The sequence below is a fragment of the Brachionichthys hirsutus genome, chromosome 9 (genome assembly GCF_040956055.1).
Source record: "Brachionichthys hirsutus isolate HB-005 chromosome 9, CSIRO-AGI_Bhir_v1, whole genome shotgun sequence".
NCBI lineage: Eukaryota > Metazoa > Chordata > Actinopteri > Lophiiformes > Brachionichthyidae > Brachionichthys > Brachionichthys hirsutus.
Window position 1 is genome coordinate 10567981 of NC_090905.1, and position 24102 is coordinate 10592082.

At 40.4% G+C, this 24102-nt stretch overlaps 3 protein-coding genes and 1 pseudogene across 3 annotated transcripts; 2 read left to right on the forward strand and 2 right to left on the reverse strand.

Moving 5' to 3' along the window:
- Nucleotides 1-26: 26 nt before the first annotated feature.
- On the forward strand, nucleotides 27-6327 carry LOC137899885 (cytochrome P450 2J2-like). The gene is made up of 9 exons (XM_068743936.1): nucleotides 27-230; nucleotides 346-508; nucleotides 1082-1231; nucleotides 1317-1477; nucleotides 2368-2544; nucleotides 2747-2888; nucleotides 4518-4705; nucleotides 4800-4941; nucleotides 6152-6327. Exons 1-9 carry the CDS (start codon nucleotides 27-29, stop codon nucleotides 6325-6327), a joined length of 1503 nt encoding a protein of 500 aa, XP_068600037.1.
- Nucleotides 6328-8444: 2117 nt separating this feature from the next.
- On the forward strand, nucleotides 8445-12977 carry LOC137899148 (cytochrome P450 2J6-like). The gene is made up of 9 exons (XM_068743164.1): nucleotides 8445-8648; nucleotides 8767-8929; nucleotides 9232-9381; nucleotides 9455-9615; nucleotides 10230-10406; nucleotides 11411-11552; nucleotides 11748-11935; nucleotides 11999-12140; nucleotides 12802-12977. The coding sequence occupies exons 1-9, from the start codon at nucleotides 8445-8447 to the stop codon at nucleotides 12975-12977; spliced, it is 1503 nt and encodes a 500-aa protein (XP_068599265.1).
- LOC137899910 (5S ribosomal RNA) lies at nucleotides 12249-12366 on the reverse strand (annotated as a pseudogene).
- A 1123-nt stretch (nucleotides 12978-14100) lies between the features above and the next one.
- On the reverse strand, nucleotides 14101-22970 carry si:ch211-221n20.8 (uncharacterized protein LOC100034409 homolog). The gene is made up of 21 exons (XM_068743565.1): nucleotides 22842-22970; nucleotides 22667-22730; nucleotides 22473-22528; nucleotides 22116-22281; nucleotides 21858-21998; nucleotides 21426-21551; nucleotides 20863-20985; nucleotides 20580-20702; nucleotides 20371-20493; nucleotides 19976-20098; nucleotides 19732-19854; nucleotides 19289-19414; nucleotides 18564-18692; nucleotides 18035-18127; nucleotides 17561-17656; nucleotides 16791-16886; nucleotides 16502-16597; nucleotides 15242-15343; nucleotides 15054-15159; nucleotides 14474-14590; nucleotides 14101-14185 (listed from the first exon to the last, which is right to left on the reverse strand). Exons 1-21 carry the CDS (start codon nucleotides 22968-22970, stop codon nucleotides 14101-14103), a joined length of 2343 nt encoding a protein of 780 aa, XP_068599666.1.
- Nucleotides 22971-24102: the final 1132 nt, after the last annotated feature.

Below are 24102 nucleotides of genomic sequence, written 5' to 3' on the forward strand. Positions count from 1 at the left end.
GGTGATCCTGAGCCATTGTGTGCAGAATGGATCAAATCCTTTCTTTCATCGGATCCTACGTGGACTGGGATGTCAGAAGTCTGCTGCTCTTCATGGTCATTTTTATCCTAACTGTAGATTACCTTAAGAACCATCGGACAACTAACTTCCCTCCAGGGCCTTGGGCATTTCCTATTGTGGGCAGCATGTTCTCTCTGGACCAGAAAAGGTTCCATGAGTCTTTGACACAGGTAGATCTACACATGTCGAATGTACAACTGAAAATATGGGTCACAAAGAGTTACCTTTCTGATATCTTTTATGTGAAGCTTCATGCTGTTCCTCCTCTGTTGAATCTACTAACAGTTAGCAGGGACATACGGAGATGTTTACAGCCTGCGACTGGGCCAGGAATGGATGGTGGTGTTAAACAGGTTTGAAGTGATAAAAGAAGCTCTGGTAAATCAAGGAGACAGTGTGGCGGACCGTCCGGACGAACCTCTGCTAGATGATATAATCAACATGAAAAGTAAGAAGACCCATGCAGTAGTGATTAAAGCCCACGAATAAAAGGAAAGCATTATTTATTTTATAATGTATTAATACTGTTGATGATACATTCAAGGTTCATTCTCTTAAACATATTGTGAAGTATCTTTTCTTCCAAACAAATAACTAATCTGTATTGATGTCATTAAAATACATAATGATCCAATTGAAACTCATCTACACTTTGTGGTCTAAAGGTTTGAAATTCATGTAATTGTTTTCTTAAGTACCGGTAGGTTATTAGCCTTTTTCTTTTTTTTTTTTTTACACTTTCACTTGTGCTGAACAGCTTTTACTCTATGATATGAGAGATGATTTAAGCACTACCTTTCTGGGAAATTTGTTAACTAGTCCAAATTTTAGCTTTAGACATAAATAAAATATTTTAAGACTTCATAATAAAATAACAACACTCTTCTCTTCAGAAAATGAAGGTTGTATTTAAAGCTTAATAAAACAAATGCTTTGTAAAACATTGTATATCAAAAATATTATTCCTCAATTTCCTGGATTTATACATCTAATTTTTATCTTTCATTTGATTTTCCAGCAGGTGTGGGTTCCAGTAATGGGAATGTGTGGAAGCAACAAAGGCGTTTTGCACTTTCAACCCTCAGATATTTTGGATTTGGCAAGAAATCTCTTGAACCTGTCATCTTGGAGGAATTTTCACATTGTGCAAAATACATAAGTAGCTTTAAAGGTACATGTGTATGAACAGTGACACATGTACAGTACAGTACAGTACAATCACAAAAACAGAATTAACTTTTTTTTTTATTATGCAGGTAAACCATTTGCTCCACACCTCATCATCAACAAGGTTGTCTCCAATGTCATCTGCTTGCTCGTCTTTGGTCATCGATTTGAGTACAGTGATGAGGAGTTTGGGAAACTGATCAAGTATTTTGAAAAAGCTTTCCAGATTGAAGCTTCCATTTGGGCACAGGTACAATAAGCTATTGATAAAAATATGTGTACTGTACTGTGTACTATTTTTGTGCAATTATTAACAGTTAACAATTCATTATTCCATGAATTCATGCCGCTTTTTTGAAACGGCAAAAAAAATCACAAATGCAAAACACAAGAGCTAATTTGTATAATATTTTTTATTGATCAGCACAAACAGAAACTCTTTAACTGAGATGCCATTATGTGATAACCCATTTTTATCTCCAGTCCCATAGGTCATGTTATCTGTTGTGTCTGTTCGCTGGATTCTCTGCCAAGGTTTCATTCAAAACAGAACCCAAACAGTCAACACAGGAAGCAAGGAGTACAATTCAGGGATTCAGGGAAAAGCACCCAAACAGGAAAACTGAAAAATAAAACATCTTTCACATGAGAGGAATAGCACCATTCATGGTAATAAAAGAAAAAAAACCTCACTGTAAAATCACACTGGAAGAACATAGAACTTCTAGCAAAGCAATGATGAGACCCACCGGGGGAAACACTATGAACCAGTAGGGAGAGGAAAGAAACACAATAAAGAGGCAACTAGAGGATATTAGGAGCAGATGGGGCCTAGACACAGGTGAAAACCATAAACAAGTAGAAAAGCACCCAGAGAGCGCAGACATCCGCCAAGCAGCTCATTCCCCTCATAATTAGATGTAGACCATCCACATGGTGGTCTGGATCTTATAGTACATTCCTTTTTCAGGAAAATCAGTCATTTGAGTAACTATTTAGGCACAGCTAAAAACATAAAATGCAGAAAGCTGTATTAGAAGTGATTTGTAATTACATTTTAATAATACATTATGTTATCAAACAAAATATTTTGCTGAGTTCCATTATCAGCCCATTATTCCAACCTGCTCCATTCCACAGCTTTACAACTCATACCCTTGGCTGATGAGACTTTTGCCAGGACCACATCAGAAAGTAAAGCCAATCTGGACCAATGTACTGGACTTCATAAGAGAAGAGATGGAGCAGCATAAAGAAAAGTGGGACCCTGCAAATCCAAGAGACTTTATTGACTGCTATCTGAGTGAGATTCATAAGGTGACTGACGTTAGATTCAGTTTTGTCTAAAAACTGTTGCTCGTGAAGATGCTTAAAGGTCACACCTCGGAACTACCGATGTGTTGCACTGATGCCATTGCATCGTAAAACTGATATGTATTGAAAAGTTCAGATACCAGATTTCCTATGACCTTGGCTATAATTATGCTGATGTTCTTGTGTTCTGAACTATTTTCCTCAGACTAAAGGCCAGGCTGACAGCACTTTTGATGAGAAAGCCCTGATCATTTCTGTCTTGGATCTGTTTGTGGCTGGTTCTGAGACCACATCCACCACAATTCGCTGGGCGTTCCTCTACATGGCAAAGTACCCTGAGATCCAGAGTAAGGTCCCTATCCAAGTAGATATTTGCATGTACACAATAATATTAACTCATTTATTAGTGGCTGCTTTATAGATATGTAATTTATCATCCTTGCAGATGTTGAATTTATTTGCAATGTTTCAGCACTAGATCATGTGGAAATTATGACTTGTCATTTATCTGTATGTCTCTCCTGCATACCATTCTCAAAAAACTTCTTCACTGTTCCCCATAAAGCAGCCAACTCACAAGTCCAAGGCGAGGCAGAAAGCAGCAGGGAGCCCAAATAACACAGACTAAAACTAAAAAGGATCAACAAACTAAAAATAAAAAATACATATTGGAACTCAGCATGTTACCACAAGGATTAATCGGTGATCTGACAAATGCTGAATGCGGGACTAGAGCTCGTTAGTGGTGAGAAGAAGGTGTGGTTGATCAACTGACTGAATGCAGGTAAGTGGCAGATAAAGAAACAGGGAGGGAATACCAGCAAGACACACTCTGCAGATACAAACAGGTGTAGCGTTGTGGATATGCGGCCAAACGGTCCGACCTTTGCCGACAACGCCACTTTAGGACTTGCAACCTAAAGATCTATTTAATTTGTTCCGTTGGTCCCCAACTTGTTTTAGCGGGTTTCCCTACCCACAGGTCCGCCCACACTGAAGACCAGCATGGCATTAGGAATTCAAAATATTTATTTAACGCTCTAAAAACTTCCTTAAAAACACTCCATGAACAAAAACAAAAGAAAAAGGAGAGGCAAGCAGTGACAGTCTACGACCAACCTGCCTTCGAGACGGGGAAAACGTAAATGAGGACCCTGGAACGAGGGAGGGGGAAGCACCTATATACGCCCCCCCCCCAATCAGCGGTAAATGGGCCACAGGTGCTCCCTCCCACACCTGCCTGCCCAATTAACCCCAATCATCCGGTTACACAGGCAAGAAGGAACATGAAGAAAAGCTAAGGACAGGGAAAAGCATGAGGGAGAAGGGTGAGGGATCATGATCCTGACATCATGGAAAAAGTTCAGATGGACATTCCTTTTTTCTGACATCTCTGTGGAGAATGATGTCTGTAGGTATAGGGAGAAGCTACTAAACATTAAGTTATTGTAGCACAAATAAGACTGTGAAGACTCCTCCACAAATTTTATTGTTGTAATTTTCTCTGTTGAAAGAGATTTCATGTGAAACAATGAATCTGGCATTCTTTAAACAATAGCAAAAACAACAACAAAAATCATACTTCAAATGAGACGGAATTGGAGACATGGCAAACAGGCAGTCAAGCTGAAGTCGTGTTATTAAACCAGGTCATACAGATGATAGTTGTTGCTCACAAGATACTTGCCACAATTGCAAATAAATATAATTTTGCTGACTAGACAGTGTTAGGTTATATGCATCATACAATATAAATACAGTATACCATCTCACTTCTAAACTAGACATTAAAAAAATCTACATGTAAAAAATGCTGTGTATATATAGCCTCATATTAAATATTACAAAGCAAAAAAAAAAGCACAAATCAATTCATTCCACAATGTGGTAGTGTTATGTTGTGCTGTGTGCCAAACATTTAGCCTGATGATGAAATGCTGCTTAAAATCTTTTTCACCTACCCCACCGTTTTACAGAAAACGTCCAGGCTGAGATAGACAGAGTGATCGGACAGTTCAGACAGCCAGCAATGGAAGATCGTGTAAACCTGCCCTACACTAATGCTGTCATCCATGAGATCCAGAGGATGGGCAACATAGTCCCTCTCAGTATACCTCATGCTACCAACAGAGACATCCAGCTGGGAGGCTACACGATCCCAAAGGTCATTTCCTGTATATATATATATATATATAACACTATCACAACCGATACTATGACGTGTTCTTATTCATTTTAATTATGAATCCGATCATCAGGGAGTTACGATAATTCCCAATTTGACCTCGGTGCTGTTCGACAAGAATGAGTGGGAGACGCCCTTTACCTTCAACCCAGGACACTTTCTGACCAAAGAGGGGGCGTTTGAGAAGAGAGCCGCCTTCATCCCTTTCTCTGCTGGTGAGGATCAATGCAATATTCTTAAAAGTTAATCTTTAACGAGAAAAAGTCAATCAGAGATTGCAGACCCTTGTCTCCAATAGACTATTCGATCTTGTGAGACAGTAAACAGGGCTTCCGGATCAGAGGGGCCAAACCTGCTCTAGCTTGCTGCTCTGGAACGGGAAAAGATACAACTACAACTGTAAAATATATGAAACTAGAATTAACTATGAGTGTGTACACCAAATTTGAAGTCTCTCGCTCCAAAATTGAGGTCAGGATGGACTCCTGAAAAATGCAGATTGTAGAACGAAAATTAGCTCTCAGATCCGGATTGCGATCCGGATCTGGCCAAAATTAGTCATGGTCATACACCTTTAAGGAGTACTTATGTGTGATTTTTTTCAGATCCATACTGCCATGCGTTTTTAAGAAATTAAGAAAAATGTCAAAAAGTGCCCTTCCTCGCAATGTTAAAGAATCCTTTATACAGAGTCATTGCCACATCTTGAGTTTTGAACTTTGTGTTTAAATTCATGACAGATATAGTCATTCTGACCAGCTGGATAGTAGCGCTGGCACTTCTGGTCCCCCAAGGTCATGCTTTAGAAAAATTACTCTCAAACACGTACACACTTTATTGAGTTTATCTCAGACACTGTGCTTCAGCATATTGCTTCGTTTATGTTCCCTGTTTTTTTGACATTTTCCTGTGAACTGTTGGTTTTAAGCAGGCTATATAAATACATTTGACCTTTGATCTTATATAATGATAGCACATTGGACCCACAAACAGATGTCAGGGATTATAAATATATGATAATCCCTTTGCGGGACTAATATAGGGAACATTTTATTATTATTATTTTTTTATCTTATTCTTGTAATAAATGTTGTCCACTCACAAATGCACTGCTATCACGTTATTCATTGAATTGAAATACTTGCTGCCTCAGCAGTTTTCAGTGAAGACTCCTAAAATGATAAAGACAGGCTGGTGAATTATCTTTGGGTCAGACATTAATCTGCAGTGTTGATTATTATAGGCTTTAACAATCTGTTTGTGAAAAACCTGTTCACCAATCTGATCGAGTCCTTAAATAATAAAATAATCTCTGTCATCATAACCCGACCAATGATAATATTATAATATTATAACAAAATGTGTGTCATAGATATTTTTTGTTTGCTTTATTTTTATTCTCTCTTTGTTGTTTTCCTGCCTCAGGTAAGCGTGTGTGTCTTGGGGAGAATCTGGCCAAGATGGAGCTATTCCTCTTCTTTACCTCCTTCATGCAGCACTTTAGCTTATCCATGCCTGCTGGGGTGAAGCCTGTGATGGACTACCACTTTGGTGTCACTCTGGCACCACAATCATATGACATCTGCGCCACATCACGCTAACAATATCCTGTTTTGTTTGTCTGCCTTTGGAAAGCAGACTCGCCAATCAGAGCATGAGATGTTCTCTCAGCACCAGTCTCTGGCTCATGCAGTAACGGGACACTGTGACATCAGTCCTTAAACTTTATCAGACCATTCCAGTTAGATAAACACTCTGAAATCCAACGTCCACACACATTGAGCTTTAAAACAACATGACATGACATGTTGTATCGACATGTCCAATCACAACGCGTTGAGTGCGATGCATCCCACCACTGTACGGGGCAGACACCCAAGAAGAAGAAGACTGTCCTGTGATTCCTTTGTCCCGCGATCACAGAAACTGGGATCCTACCTGAACTGTATCTGCATAAGACCAGCACTGTAATATTTACCTGTGACCAGAATAAACTGTTAATTGAGACCAGTCACTCTCCTGTTTTCTATTGGACTCACTTTTGTAGCTGTTCAACAATAGAATCGCTCAACTCTAACACCGGGATCATGTAAGGATCTTTTATGCTATGTTTTTTCCTAATAGTTTAAACCGGCAGCCTGTCGTAAATAAATGATTCAATTTCAGATTTTCTCCTGAAGGAAGTGTCCTGCCTTTCATCCATTAATCAAGGCTTTTATTTCAAACACTGTTTTTGCACGGGGCATGCGTACCGCACACACAGCACAAAGCAGGCGATATGAAGAGCAGTTGTAAACAAACCCTCAAGAGACACCGTGGAGAAATATTTAACAGAGAGACGGAGGTAAAGCACAAACTAACTTGGATGCTGCTACTGGGGATCGGTGCAATAACTTTTGTGTATATACTTTTACATTGAATGAATGTGTGTCTGTTTTTTGGTGACCGTTTGTTGTGCGCCTCGAGCTGGGACCTGAGTGCTGTTTTTCGTTCTTGCATGAGAGTGTCTGAATGACAATAAACATTTCTTGATTCTTGATTCTTATTCTGGCAATCGCGAAGTCTGAAATATTTTGATTTGGTACAGCATAAAACAGTTCAAGTTTTATATAAAGCAAAGAATTATTTATTACCACACAATATAGAAAAAATGTTTCATGAGACACACCAAGGCTACAATTTCTGAAATATGTCAAATCTAAAGGTCCGTAGAATACGCACAGCAAAGAAGGGTTTTTGTATTACTGTCTGTGGAGTAAGACTGTAGAATAGACTGAGTAATGAAATGAAAAATATGTTGAGTTTGACTTTATTTAAAAGAAGGCACAAAGAAATGATTGTTTCTTCCTAGGTGGGTCGTAACAGAAAATAATTGAGAAGCACTGGTTTAACCCAAGACACACTTAAGACCGGCCCCTCATTTAAATAAAACATTTTGCTCCATTTTTCTTCTGCAGCATGACATTTATTTAATTTATTTATTGATATTTAATTATATTTTTATATTAATGTTTGCATTTATTTCCACATATATTTAACATTTTTGAATCTTGTTTTATATTTTTGTATTTATATTTACTATTTTTTATTTATTTATGTATATATATATTATTTGTTTGTTTTTTCCCCATTTATATTTATTTTTAATTGTGGCAGTTTTGATCCTCCATAATTGAGACTGTAAAACAACACGCAGTATCTTCAAATTCCTACATTGAAGTGTTGGCATATATTTAAAGTCATTTATTAACACTGGTTAGACATTGTATTTGCATAGAAGGATCAAAGTCCTGTTAGTCGTTGCAAGAGCTGATAATACAAACTAAACTTGTAAACCCATCCGCACTTGTGGTTGTAGCCATTCAATTATTTACATTTGTTCAGGGTGAATTGAAGTGGTAAATGGAATGTGAAACTTTTTCTTCACAGAAAAGTCTGAAAGTATAAAAACATAAGAGATGTGAATACTATGGAACGTACTCGTCTAGTTTATCATTTATTTACTTATGGTACTTCTCTCTTTGTCTTGTCTGTAATGATTTTGAAAGAAAAGGGGAGGATCATTGTTTTAAGGAAGATATAATGGAGGGCTGGCATCTGCTGTAACACTGAATTTCTCTCTCACAGGGATGAGGGTATCGGCATTATAGCAGCAGCTCTTTGTGTCACAGGAGAAGCACAGATTTCAGCTAAACAAGCTTCAGCCTTCATTTACAGAATGGATCAAATCCTTTCTTTTATCGGATCCTACGTGGACTGGAATGTCAAAAGCATTCTGCTCTTCATGGTCATTTTTATCCTGATCACAGATTATTTTAAAACCTACCGGCCAGCCAGCTTCCCTCCAGGACCTCGAGGATTTCCTATTGTAGGCAACATGTTCTCTCTGGACCACAGAAAGACTCACGAAAGTTTAACACAGGTAAATATATGTTAGCTCTGCCATTAAAGATACAAGAGTTCAATTCGTAGGATTTAACTTTCTGATATCTTTAATGTGAAGCTTCGTGCTGTCCCTCCTCTCTTGAATCCACTAACAGTTAGCAGGGACATACGGAGATGTTTACAGTCTGCGACTGGGCCAGGACTGGACGGTGGTGTTAAACAGGTTGGAAGTTATAAAAGAAGCTCTGGTAAATCAAGGAGACAGTGTGGCGGACCGCCCAGAAGCGCCTATGTTGAAAGAGCTCGAGCATGGACTTGGTAAGTGGATGAAAAATCACGAAGGCACATGGTGTAGATTCTCATTTATTGGGTCTGAAGGTTGTATGTGCAGATGCTACCCAGTCTGTGTGAATTGGAGACCTAATAAGGTAAGTAATATTTATAGATCCTGTCTGAATGTATTTTGGCTGGAAAGCCTAATTTTAAAGTCTAACAAAGTGAATCTGGTTGGTTTTGTCTTGCCAAATTCATTCAGATTGCAGGTTGTCTTTAATATAATATATATTCCTTAAAATTCTGACTTCTGTCCTTTTTCTTCTACTTTTGATGTCTCTCATCAGGTTTGATTTACAGCAACGGAAACATATGGAAGCAGCAGATGCATTTTGCACTTTCAACTCTCAAATATTTTGGATTTGGCAAGAGATCTCTTGAACCCGTCATCTTGGATGAGTTTTCACATTGCAAGAAACACTTAATGAGATTAAATGGTAAATTTGAATGCAGAATGATGCAGAATTAGAATTTAAAAAAGGCATAACATGTTGTTTTATAATACTGAAGGGAAGCCATTTGCTCCTCACCTCATCATCAACAAGGTTGTCTCCAACATCATCTGTTCCCTGGTTTTTGGTCATCGCTTTGAGTACAGTGATGAGAAGTTTGGAAGACTGACAATCCTTTTCGAGGAAAGTCTCCAGATTCATAACTCAATATGGGCTCAGGTATGTATGTATTCTTAGACAGTATGGCTGGAACAGTGTTTTATAATAACAATGTGTCCACCATGACTATGACTCCAGGCATGTTTAATTATTTAAGCCAGCTGGTCCTGAAGGGTTCATTGGACACAGGCATAGTCAAAAACAAAGATCTCTGCAAGCTTTCCACTATATTCTGCAATAAATAAGTCAAATTGAGGATCTGTAGAGTTGAGAATTGGGATTATAGAAGGGGAGAGAAAAGAGTCTGTGGGAGAGAGCAGACAAGTGAGGGAAATGAAGAGGAGAGCAGCAGGAGTGTTCTGTTTTGCTTGCAGTGTTTGATAAAAAAAATCTCAGCAGGAATTTTATGAATAGTAGTATTGAGAACTGGTAAAAGGCACTCAGTATGTATCATGCAAGGTACAAGCACTTGAAGCTCAGCGGGACTAAAAATCTTTTCAGTCTGCCTGTAAAACATAGAGTGAACAAAAAGGACAGATCATTTTTATAGGTCAGAACATGAAATGCAGAAACATGTATTAGAATTGATTTGTATGATTCAATGATGTTATCAAATAAAATATTTTGCTGAGATGCACTTTTAACCCATTGCTTGAACCTGCTCCACTTCACAGCTTTACAATTCATTCCCTCTGCTGATGAGACATTTACCAGGACGACACCAGAGAGCAAAGAAAATCTGGAGTGACGCCAAAGACTTTGTAAGAGAAGAACTTAAGACGCACAAACCAAACTGGGATCCTGCAAACCCAAGAGACTACATTGACTGCTATCTGAGTGAGATTCAGAAGGTGACTCGTGATTGTGGCAGCTCTGTATTCACTGTAGCACTACTTGAAATGTATTCAAGAATCTATGATGAAAAATTATCAGTAACATTTTTAAAATTAAGAAAGACGAGACATTATTAAAAACAATCCTGGCCATCGTGCACAGATCATCATGCACAGATTATGATGCACAGATCATCATGCACAGACCTCCGCAGTGCACCTCAGTCTCCGTATTTTGTGATCTACACCAAAAATAATATTTATATGGTACTCTGTTCATCTTCTGCTTCTTCTTTGACTCATGCACAAGCCACATGTAGAACGTGTGTGTGGACGTGCGGAGGGCAGACATGGGGAGAATGCACACAAATCTTGTGAACGACCTCCACTCTGTGATGTCACAGACGAAAAGAGAGCTGCCAGTTCCAATACTTGATTACAGAGCTACGCAGGATTGACCGGGTGGTTTAACTCAGCAGGTTTTGGGTTGGTAATGACCCGAAACCACCAAAATATTAGTGTAGAAACATGGGAAAAGTGATTTTATTGTTCATACTATGTCCCCTTTGAATGCACAGTAAGCCGAAACACAAGTGTAACCCCATTTTTACGAAATATCTTGATAATATTAGCAATCCAGATTGGATCCATAAGCATCGGTCAATGATCAACCGAGATATTGAGGAAGACATTTTAAAGCTTCATTGACTGCAATGTTAACGGAAATTTCAAAGTAATCCATAATCCAGGATCTCATTGGGACCAAAAAATAAATAATCTGTTCTTAGTAACATTCCCAAAGTTTCCTGAAAATGTCATCAAGATCCACGTGTAACCTTTTCAATTATGCTGCTAAAAGACAGACAGACAAACAGTGAAGTTTCCCTTCCTGACAATGCGGTTTGATCAGCACCACGAGAACTCATAAAGGTGGATCATTATATGATGGAAAAACAGAAAGAATGCAGTTTTTCAGGAAGTATCTTGTCTGATGACATTTATTTGTATTCCTGTATTTTTAGAGAGAGGGGCAAGCTAACAGCACTTTTGATGAGGAAAACCTGATCATATGTCTCTTGAATCTGTTCTTGGCGGGCTCTGAGACCACATCAACCACTCTGCGCTGGGCTTTCCTCTACATGGCAAAGTACCCTGAGATCCAGGGTGAGAACATATGACCAGCCTAATGAAGCTGTTTGATAAAGCATGTTCAAGTGTGGAAATGAGTGACAGAGAAACAAATTCCTTGGTGCTAATTTAGTAGGTGTCAGAATCAACACAATTGTGTCAGGTAAATGTACTATCTCAAGTGTGAAATTAACACTTACACTTAACACTTTCTTTCCCCATCTTGTACAGAAAAAGTCCAGGCTGAGTTGAAAAAAGTGATTGGACGGTCCAGGCAGCCAGCAATGGAAGATCGTGCAAACCTGCCCTACACTAACGCTGTCATTCACGAGATCCAGAGGATGGGCAACATAGTCCCTCTCAGTCTGCCTCGTATTACCAACAGAGACCTCCAGCTGGGAGGCTACACGATCCCAAAGGTCATTGTAATATATGCCACTTTGATTACACTACTATTATTAATTTAGGTTTTCCATCATCAGGGAGTTACAATAATTCCCAATTTGACCTCGGTGCTGTTGGACAAGAATGAGTGGGAGACGCCCTTTACCTTCAACCCAGGACACTTTCTGACCAAAGAGGGGACGTTTGAGAAGCGAGCTGCCTTCATTCCTTTCTCTGCTGGTGAGGATCAATGCAATATTCTTAAAAGTTAATATTTAATGATGGATGATGATGGATGCTTCTGGGTCTAAAGGAATCAATATTGAAGTGTTACAAACCTACGTGAAAAGCTCACACCACCTGGTGTTCCGAGGTGGTCTCCCATTCGAGTACTAGCCAGGCCCTTGCCTGCTTGGCTTCCAAGATCTGACGAGATTGGGCATTTCCAGACAGGTGTAGCGTGAGCTGAGAGCCACTGAAGGAAGAACAGTATTTATAGTTACACAATCAGAAAAAGAATGTATTTTGGGGGTTTCAGGAAAGAAATAGCCTGTTTTATAAAAGACAAGTGCCAAATTCCATCACCATAGTCATCACAGCTTTGATTGGAAAAATAAATAAATATATTTTTAATTTTCTGACCGATTGCTGTCAGCATTAATTAAAAGGAATGATTGGATCAGAAGGATAGAGCTGAATTATGAAAGAGATAGATAGGATGATAGATGAGTTTACACGGGAAGGGAATGGATTTAGGATAGCAAGGGAGGTATAAAATGAGTATGAAGGTGAAAATTAATAAATTTAGAAAGCAAGAAGGAAACGTTGAGAATAAAAATGGTGGTAAGATATTTAAAGAACAACAATGGCTAAAGGTGGCTGGTTTGTTTTGCCGTTTAAGGTAAGCGGATGTGTCCCGGAGAGACTCTGGCCAGGATGGAGCTTTTCCTCTTCTTCGCCTCCTTCATGCAGCACTTCACTTTCTCAATGCCTGCTGGAGTGATGCCTGTGATGGACTACCGCTTTGGTGTCACTCTGGCACCGCAGCCATATGAAATCTGCGCCATCTCCCGCTAAGAGTTCAAATATTTCTGTTATTTGATCTGTGTTCCAGGATTCAGAGAATACACCATGCAGATTTGTCCTGGTGTAGCCAAGACCAAGTCATGAGCAAGACCTAAATGTGTGTTGGAGAAATGTATATAAGTTATCCTTCGTTCATATTCTAAAACTAACAAGGGTGTTCATTTAAACCTTTATTGCCAAACGTATCATATTTGATACACATGGCATTTCAGGCTGATACATACAAGCCAACAACTGCATTTTCCATGAAAGAAATTCCGGTTTTTGCTCACGTTACATAAATTAGAGCATTTATATAAAGGTTTTTGTGGGGGGGGGGGGGGGGGTTGGGACAAATTTGTCTAAAGGTTCCATTAAGACCTTATTTTCCAAATATTAGAGTGTTCTGACGATTAATTCATAGTGCAGGCTTTAAAGGGTTAACCAAGTATAATCTAACGTGTGAACAGGCCCATTGCAGTTAATCAATGCTGACTGTGCTGTATTCCTACTGAAGGTTTTCTGTGAAGCTGCTTGTGTTAGTGGCCGGCAGAAACCGGCCACAGTTATCTCTGCTCCAATGATTTATCGATGTAACCGCCCTGATCTGTAATAAATAGAGGAACTGTTTCTCTGAGAATAGAGGAGCTAAGATTGAGAGCAGAATCTCTCTTTTCCCTTGTATTAAGAGAAATTGCTAGCATATTTTCTTGCTGCAAGTAACATTACTATATCTTCTCTCTTTATGCTGGTGTGTTTATGTCACAGATCTGACAATGTGTCAACATTGGAGGGTTGAGACCAGGTCAGACAGGCGAACACTGCAAGACAGGCCTGATCTATATTCCCATGCAACTTTTAGTACTACATTTATTTAGATATATCAAGACAATTAACTATGTTGCAAGACAATCCAAAACTGAATATTTTATTGTAATTACTGTGACAGCTAAAGAGTTAAATAAAAAAATAAATATTTATTTAACAGCATTTTAAGGAGTAGTTACATTTATTTTACATTAAATGACATTACATTTAGTTACATTTTTACTGTGTTACAGTTTACATTTGGCCTTTGGAGGGCAAACATAATGCTAATGTGGCCCTTGGAGAAAATGAGTTTGACACCCCTGGTTTACACAATTCTGCCCTTCTTCTCTGGACAATGGATTTTGTAGCCCACCCTGTAGGCCTGCAGATACACTCGTGCTTGGTTTATCCTTGAAACACAACCACAAAGCAAAGACAACTTATTGTAATAATTTAAATCTAACTTACACTTTACATGCGTCAAATTTATAGTCCAGAAATTGAGTTGACAAATGCAAAAAAAATCCCTTAAACCAAGCAATTTAAAAATACACATTTCTTTTTCTGTGCCATGTTTAATCAATTCAAGTGTGTAAAAAGCGTGCATGGCAAAACGTTGGAAGTAAATGTATTTTTATATGACTGACATGACACAGTTCTAAACAGACCATTCGAAATGTGAGAGGAATGCAGGTAACCTGTATTTGGTGCAAAGCTGAACGCCCAGGGGTCCACAGCGATCTACATAACTCTCCCTCACCGCCTTTCTTACAGAGCGAGCCATGCTAACCCCCGTGGTGACCACAGGACACGTCCTAGAACAAACGCAAACAGAACACGTGTGAGAATGGCCGGCAATAACACATTTGATCACATGATGCGTATTTGCAGCTTGTAAAGGCTGAACAGTTTTATTACAACTCTTGTCCCACAATATTTTTGCAGAAGAGTGTTTTGTTCTTCTGTGCCCAAAACTACAAGCCTCTCTCAACAAAGCCGACAACAGACCTGACACCATCATTGGTGCTTCACGTTTTTAGGATTATCTTTACACAAGCTATTTATTAGGGAGCTTTGTTTTTTGTTTTTAACAAATTACGTGTTAATAGTGTGGACATTTTTATTTGTAACAGCAAAATAAAACAACTTTGCATGTTTAATAGCATGCTACAATTTGTAATTATAGTGTGATGAGGGGATTTCGAGTTTATGTTTATGGTGAGATGTGAGGCAGCTTCATTAGATTTCGGATGAGGTCTTGAAACTGCTCATACTTACAGTCTCTCACAGCGCAGGCCTGCTGTGCCTTCTGGACAGGCGCAGGTGTTGTGAGGACTGCAGGTAGCCCCATGCTGGCAGGGCGGCACACAGGGGGTGGTCACAGCTACAGACACAAAAAAGGCAACAAAGGTCATTGTGCACACACACACACACACACACACACACACACACGCACAGAGACTAACCAGTTTCACATGAGCTTCCAGTAAATCCTTGGGAACAGCGACACCTGTTGAGGCCCACACACACTCCACCATTCCTGCAGGATTCCTGACACTGAACAGGCTCTGAGGGAGACAGCGCCGGCAAAACAGCGATGCAGATAAATACAACAGATCTGGTCAACCCAAAATAAGATTTGGGATAGATTTACAGCTCTCATTCACAAATGATATATTTATGTTGTTTCAGCACCTCAAATTGATTTGACATCGGTTTGAGTCGAAAAGACTAATAGTGTATTCATGTCGTCTTTATATGATTGTGACTTCTGATCGTATTTATTTGGGTATAATGAGTCCAGACTTTATATTTGCTGTTGTGTATTTATTGTCCATCCATCCTTTAAGGTCTCTGTCATAGGTTTTCCTTTGCAGGGTCACAGAGACCTGGGGCCTAATCGGCCAAATGCTTGTTGAAAGGCAAAGTGCTTTGTCTATGAAATGTCAGAAACAGATTGCAAGACATGGTGTACTAGCAAAGTATTCAGTTTACTATTAGACAAACAAAAGCAGAGAAGCTTCACATAAATCTGAAAATGAACTGTTTAAGATAACTACATTTCCTCATCCACTGTTTGAGTTCTAACATCTCCTAAAGTCTGTCATAATGCAGATTTAAATTAATAATATGTATAGAATAAATACATAACTCTTTGCTTTTCCTTTAACGTGTAAATTTGTGTTCAGGATTTTTTTTTTTCTTTGGATGATTTGTAATCTCCACCCAACATTTCACTTGCAGTCAGTGCGTACATAAAGTAATGACAATAGACGACTGCACTGGTCACCGAAACAGTCTAGAGAAACTAAAGCAAGGAAGACACTCAAGAACCAGGAAGACTCAATGCACGTGCACAATATGTGATAACAAAGCAAATCTCACTCTGTTATCAAAAGCCCCAGGGTTGAAGGAAGACTGCGACCTCACATATTAGTAAATGCCTTCTAGGGTGGAAGCAAGTCAAACTCATGTTGCTGGGAGTGTAATGGCCTTTCAGCAACTCATCAAAGTATCGTGATTTGTTACATAGTTTTGTGGGTTTCACCCTATTGAATCATGGGACACCATGTTGGAATAGTATAGTATAATATCATTTATAATAGACAGCAAGGAGGCCCCTCGGGTCAAAGCCGCCGGAGGTCCTGAGGCCTTTCCCTGTAAAATGCATGCTGACTATATTATGGACATGTAACAACGCGCAGATACAGTAAGTCCAACCTCACCTATCTGGCAACGAGCTCCTTGCCATCCATTAGCACATGTGCATTTGTTGACATCCACACATCTCCCCCCGTTCTGACAGGCAGGAGTGCAAAAGGCTGCAAAACAGACACACACACACAGATATACACACTGTAATCTTAACATGCGGTTGCCTAAAGGTCTCACAGTATGGCATGACTCCTATTTTACCAGGTAGTACTGCCGGGAGTTAGAAATAAAGTCATCTGTCTATTCCTCAGATGTACGTCCATGCCTTTTGCAGCTGTGGGTGTTCTTTTTTTAACTCACGCATGAGGCACTGGGGGCCGGTGTAGTCAGACGGACACTGGCAGGTATCCGGCCCGACGCAGCGGCCGCCATTAGCGCAGGCCCGCTCACACACCGCTGAGAGACACAGCAAGAGAGAGGAAGATATTTGCTTTCAAATGAGGTTTGTAAGTTACTTCATGTGTTTGCTTTGACTCCCTTCACTTTGTCTGGTTCATTAATTTTTGCTTTTGATGACTCCATGCAGATTTAGTTGTTGTTGTTGTTGTTTTGCAATTCAATTAAAAAAAAGTGAAAGCTCTTCTGTTGCTCTTTTCTTCCTATTCCCTGTCTCTTTCACAATCAAAAACACAAATCCAAGTTGTACATGGGTCATATGAATTGAACATATTCCTTAAACCCCGAAGCGCTTGCTTCGGTATATGACATATATTATTGTTTGTCATGTATTTACATGGTATGGAAAAAGTTAAAAACCTTCAGATTCCTCTTAAATTCCTCTTTCCATGGAAACCTATTATTAAAGTTATTAAGGGCACAACTTTCTGGCGATTATTAATGTAAATTTGTCGAAGCTGTGCTAGAGAGGTCGTGGACAAGATACCCAATTACTTTTCTAATGATCATCCATCATCCATCATTTCCTGCTTGAGGAACATTAAAACAGCATGATAGCATTTTGCAACTACAAACTAAGATTAGCAGAGACATTTACATTAATATCTCTAAGTCATGAGCATCTCTTTATTTATTTATTTACACCTGGCTCTCTAGTGACCTGCCTGATGTACCTGTGTGGCAGCCTGCTCCAGTCCAGCCAGGTGGACACAGACACTTGTTCCAGCGCATACAGATCCCTCCATGGGCGCAGCGTGGGGAGCAAATGGCTGGAATACACACAACATGGATCACGCATCCATTCCCTCACAGCAGTGTTTTAGTTTCTGTATTTATGGCCTCATAATGAAATCTAATCAGCAACTAAACAAAAAATACAATCACATTCTAAAGCTATGGAACCTTGTTTGGGCCAACAACATGGCAAACCTAAGCGAGATCTGCAGGTATGAGAGAGGCAGGAGTTTATCTGTTGCCACAAATAATGTGCTATTCATAATACATCAATGACATATGGGTTCACATAATAAACACGTCTATCCGTGTACACTGTCCTCATTACCTTCCTGCTCAAGAGCATATAATTAATTAGAGAAAGACTATTTGTAATGTTTCATTTAAAAACAAAAAACAGTCCCGGTTTGTACCTGAGCATCCAAGCCCCGGGTATCCAGGAGGACAATCGCAGCTATTTGGTGCCACACAGTTTCCATAGTTGTAACAGGGTGGGTCACAGACAGCTGGAAAGAAATGGGACTTATTCAGTATGGTTTCATGCTTCAGCCCGTATGTGAACACAAAATGGAAATGCAATTCGCCAATTCAGTAATACATGGACATACAAGCGCTTTGACGTACAAGCGTTCCGAGATACGACCCAGCCTGCGAGCAAAAGGTAGCTTTGAGACACAAGCATAAATTTGAGATGCGAGCACGCTTCCAGATGCTGGTGCTGAATGAGGGAGCGCTGCTCATCGTTCAGTGATTTTGGCTGTATCTGAGTGTTCTTTAATAAGTGATGGGTCCAAAGAAAGCGAGTGGCAAGGATGGCAGTGACAAGAAAATTGATTTGAGTTACGAGCTCGGTCCAGGAACGACATTCTCTTAGGGTTTTACTGTACCCTAAGTCTGTAATGCTTATCGCGGTCATGATTAGATGTTTAGCGACTGACTCACGCCGGCACTTGGTGAGGTCATCCATTCGTCCTCTATACCCATCCCTGCAGGTGCAGTTGAACCCACCGGGACGGTTCACGCAGAGCTGCTCACAGCCTCCGTTTGTGAAGTCCGCACATTCGTTCAGATCTTAAGACAGAGAACAGTTTTACAAGCGTCAAGACTAGGAAACAGCTGTAGTCATGAAGCATTGGACTTCTATTTTGTAAGGAGAGAGATGAGCTGTAGCTCGACAGCAGGGCCCGATTGCCGGTAATTCAAGTGCCCCTTTATCTAATTGGATGTGACCCAATTTTAAAACAATTGAATTGCTATTTTTTATTCTAGTTTGGTCACGTTTCTACTTGCACTATTCGCACATGGACACATATTGAAAGTGCAAACCATTTATCAAATAACTTCATTTTATTTATTTATTTATTGTATTGATTACCTTACTTTTCACCAACTAGTCCATCTCCTCTTGTTATTTACAAAGTACTCATCTTGTACTATTTTTTCTTCTTTTACAGTTGCCTCCAAATGATATTCCAATATATTAATCATAAATCATTACTTTAACTAATGTGTTACTTAAAACTACATAAGGTACACTAAAAAAACAAACATGGTTGTTTGAGTCTGAAGGAAAAGGGTTCGTTTTTCTCTATAATTTAATTAATAATAATCGATTTCTGGGTCAAAGCTTTGCTGAAGGAATGGGAGGAGTGAAAACGAAGTCTCACCCACACAGCTTCTCAGGTCTTCACCTAACCGCCAGCCCTCTCGACATCTGCACTGGACCTGGCCTTCAGAATTCACAATGCAGATGTGATCACAACCACCATTTCTGAGCTTGCAAGATGTGACATCTGTTCAGAGAAAGAACAATATCAACATTGAGTACTTACAAACTTCTGACTTTTAAAGCTTGCTGCTATTGTCATACTTATTTACTCCTAGCAGAGTTGGGATGCATATTTTGAATGGTTACAATAAAAGTACTACAACAATGATTATATGTAAGCGTTTGGATACACATACAAGTATTTTATATAGGGCATGTTAAAAAAATAAAGTATCGGTAAAACGAATATCCCAATGCTGCCTGGACTTTGTATCCTATTTGTGGGGCTTCCAAATGTGAAAATAGTAGCATGTGATGTCAACGCTGTCAAAAGAAACTCACTGCTGCAGGTGAGCTCGTCTGTGTCGAGCAGCAGAGGAGGAGGGCAGTGGCAAAAGTGTCCTCCTGGAGAGTTGCTACACGCGTGAGAGCAGCCACCATTCTGCAGTTTACATTCATCAATGTCTGAATAAATACACACACGCACACACGCAGTTTTTATCTCCAGCATGAAGTTAAATCAGATTGTTTAAATGACTGAAATGAGCTGGTGCACATAGCAGTAAGGTGAGTCAATGCGACGGACCCACACAGGTGAGGCCATCGATGTGCAGCTGGTAGCCTGGGCTGCAGGAGCATCGGAAAGATCCCTCAGTGTTGATGCAAATGTGCTCACAGCTCCCATTCCGCACCGAGCATTCATCTATATCTGGGGGGGGGGGGACATTTAGTAGACTCTTGTCAAGGGGACACATGAATTCATGTAAGACATTTCATGACTTGGTTCAACATGATTGGATCCTCTATGCTAAGCTAACTTTCAATATACTAAGGCTTTCCTGCCACATATGTTGTGTGCAAACGTGATAGTGGTGTACATCTATATGCATTTTTAATCGCCATACAACATGATCTAAGTGACTTTGAAGTGAATCTTTGCTTGAACGGATGGCATTAATACCCTACTGTCCGGCTGCTTACCGGTGCAGTGGTGTCCGTCCTTGTCTAGCTGGTAGCCTGAGACACATAGACAGCGGTACCCTCCCAACTCGTTGGAGCAGTTGTGTTCACAGTTGCCATTGTTCAGAGCACACTCATCAACATCTGCAAACATGGACAACCCTGAGGGACTGGTGTCCCGTGAGTGCTGTTGGCACAAACGCGTGCACTAGCAGACAAAAGACACGCACCGAAACAAGAGTGACCATCTCCATTGAAGCCCTGATAGCACTGGCAGAAATACGAGCCGATGATATTGCCACATCGAGCATTGGGGTCACACCCATGACCACCTGACAGACACTCGTTTTCATCTAGAAAGAAAGCACACAAGCTTATAAAAATAAAAAAAAGAAACAATTCATTCATTCATTCATTCGCATTCAGTAACCGTTATTCTGCCTCTATTGTCATGGACAGCATGAAAACATGCACACGAGGACGCTGTCGCTGATTACTGCACTAATTGCTTACCATCACAGTGTGTGCCGTTTCCCCGGTAACCCAGCCGGCAAACGCACTTGTAGGACCCAACGGTGTTCTCACATTCACGCTGACCATCACACACGGAAGCATCCGCTGCGCATTCATCCACATCTGGGACAGCGATGGGGATCAGACGAGAAAGAATGCTCCATAAATAGTATGTTCTACATCATTTATGAAACATTTATTTTTTTATTGGTGATTAAAATGGTAAATAATTATCTGTGTAAATAATTGTAGTTATAAAAGTTATTATAGTAATTACTTAATATGAGCATTCATCAACATTTCACAAGTTGAACAATAATTACAGGCATTTTTATATTCTGTGGGATGATATTAACCTTTCAGAAGCAATTGTGGAAACAATACATTAGAGAGAGGGTGAGTGAGAAACAGAAGGAAGGAGCGACGAAGCAGAAAAGCAGATTTCAATTCTTTCCCGCGAAGCCATCCTGAGTGAGTTCGGGACCGCTCAAGGGAAATACGAAGAGACCATCAGCACCAAAGCAAATGTGGTCATTGTTATCCATTGTTATCCACAGACATACCAACACAGGCAAGGGCCTCTGTTCTGAAGCCAGGCTGGCACTGGCACACAAAGCGCCCCGGAGTGTTGACGCACACATTTCCCAGCTCACGGCGACAGAGCTCCTCGAAACTGCATTCATCTATATCTATGGAGGAGAGAAAAGGGATGCACTGAATAGAAAGCTCGTATTTCCTGGGCTGCTTCTGCATAGCTGTGCAATGCTATGTATGCAATGCAATTACTGTTTTGCAAGTAAGACTTCAGGCTGGTATGTTTAATAGAGCCTCACAACCCAGACATGGCGTCAGAGAGTCCTCTGAGAAGCTATCTCAAGCTTCGATACCTCATTGTCGGCGCATCAGGTATACATGAGCGATTAAATACTTCTGAACACACTTTTTTTTTATTCTACTTGTATAATTGTGTGCCAAACAAATGGAATCAGCCTCACCTACACAGCGTTGCTCATTTAAAGCCACCACATATCCTGAAGGACAGGAGCAGGTGAAGGATCCAGGGCTGTTTCGGCATTCAGCCGCACCTGGACAAGCCTGCAATCCTGTCACTGCAGCCAGAGCGCACTCGTCTATATCTGTCAAATGAAACATCATAACCATGAAGTTTCAACATTTCACTCATGAAAACTCTCCAATCCAACGTGCCCTCACACACGCCGCACGCCCTCTGTCACACAAAGACACTGACGAACCCTGACACCCTCCAGCAGCCATTAGGTAACCACGGAGACAGCTACATGAGAATGAGCCAGGGCTATTAGTGCATTTGGCATGGAGACCGCATGGTCCCGGCCTGCCTCCATCACACTCATCAACATCTGTCAGAGAGAAAGAAGATGAGATGAAAATGACTTCACTCTGTCTATGTGAACGAACGTTACAATGTTCCACGTGTGATCTATTGATGTTGATTGTAGGTTGATTGATTATAGATGATAGGATCGACAAGTGGTCCCATTTCTTTTTCATTGATTCTGACCCTTCTCACCTTCACATCCAGCAGCTTCTGTCAGAGTGAAGCCCACAGGGCAGGTACAGTTGTCTCCAACCTTCATACCAAAGGAACAGCCACAGTCTGTCTCATTCTCTAGCAGCACCTGATTCCCTGGACAATGAGGAGCAAGACTAGAGCTCGGAGTAGCTGGAGTCAAGGAAGCTGCTGACAAAAGAAAAGAAAGGGCAGGTTTAGGAGAAACTAAAGAGAAGGTCAGGAGATAAATAAAAAACAATTTAAAAACCTCACATGCAGTAGGTCTGTGGCTTGGAGTCGTTTCTTCAAGACTTCCAGTGGCATCAGGGATCTGGGTCTAAAATAGGAGACCAGGAGTTCAGATCAAGTCATCATATCAAGAAGACTGATATGCAAAGACTAGAGCAATGTCATATCTAATAGACTGAGGATCCCCTGGGTCACCGGCCTGGTTGCTGATGAGCGTCCTGTCTATGTGTTTCAGAACTTCACTTTCATTTTTCTCAGGGATGTTGATAAGATCGACAACAGACAAAGCGACCAGCAGGGCTGCCGGGGGAATCCAGATATGAGTCATCTGTGTGGAGCCTGTGTGGACAGAAAGAGTCGCATTCACTGCTCTAATAATTAATCAGTCACGTTTCTGATAAGATGTGAGAATTACTGCAAAATATGGATTAATATTAAAATAATTCGATTATTCCTATATATTAATTTCTGCTTTCACCATTATTAACAAGTTGTCATTCATTTTCTACTCCTGTTTTGTATTCTATGTCTTTATTTAGCCCATAGGGCATATATTATTATTGTTGGTGTTTTCCTACATCGGGAAGCAATTTGGGCTGCATTACACGTAGGAATGGTGAAATACAAATAAAGAGTACCGGCGTTATCATTAGTATCTGTCTCAGCAGCCGTTCAGCGCATGTCCAGGCAGGCAGCTGTTATGGAGTTGGAAACTCTCTGCCATTACGCACCGAACAAAAGAACCCTGCAGCAGCGGCGACGCGTCTGCGCGCTTACAAATACAGCCGGCAGAATGGAAGCGACGTGATTCGACGAAGATCATTTATTTTAAGAAAGACTTTTGCGAAGACAAACTCTTTAAAACCATCCAGATCGACGTTGTCTCCGGTGACGCGCTTCAGGGGCGGGGCGAAACAGTGACGAACCGAGCCGACTTACCTGCCGAGGATCGATTTCATGAAACGGGACCGAGACGGAGGGGGATCCCGGTGGCAGAACGAACTTCTTCTTATCTTGTCCGGATCCCGACTCATACAGCCGCCAGAGACAGCTCTGTGTCGGTATGGGGGGGTTTGGATGTATGGGGCGGGGGGGGGGGGGGCACATCCTGTTCATGATGTCTGCACTTCCCATTCCGCAAATCCCAAAGAGGAACAGACATGCAGGAAGGAGTCAGACATGCTGGGCGCATCACTTAAAGTTTATTTTCTTCTGAATGCCAGTTGCTTCAGGACATGCACATGCGTTATGATGTACAGAACATACAAGGATATTGACATTTGTAATCAATATTATTGATTCAAGTAGGTGTAACACATTGTTCTGTTTGATTTAATCTATGTACCTAAAATGAACCCGCGCATTAAAAAACACACACACACACACACACACACACACGTATAACACAATTAGACAAAGCTCAACTTCATCTTTTGTTAACCTGCCCGGCCCATCAATGG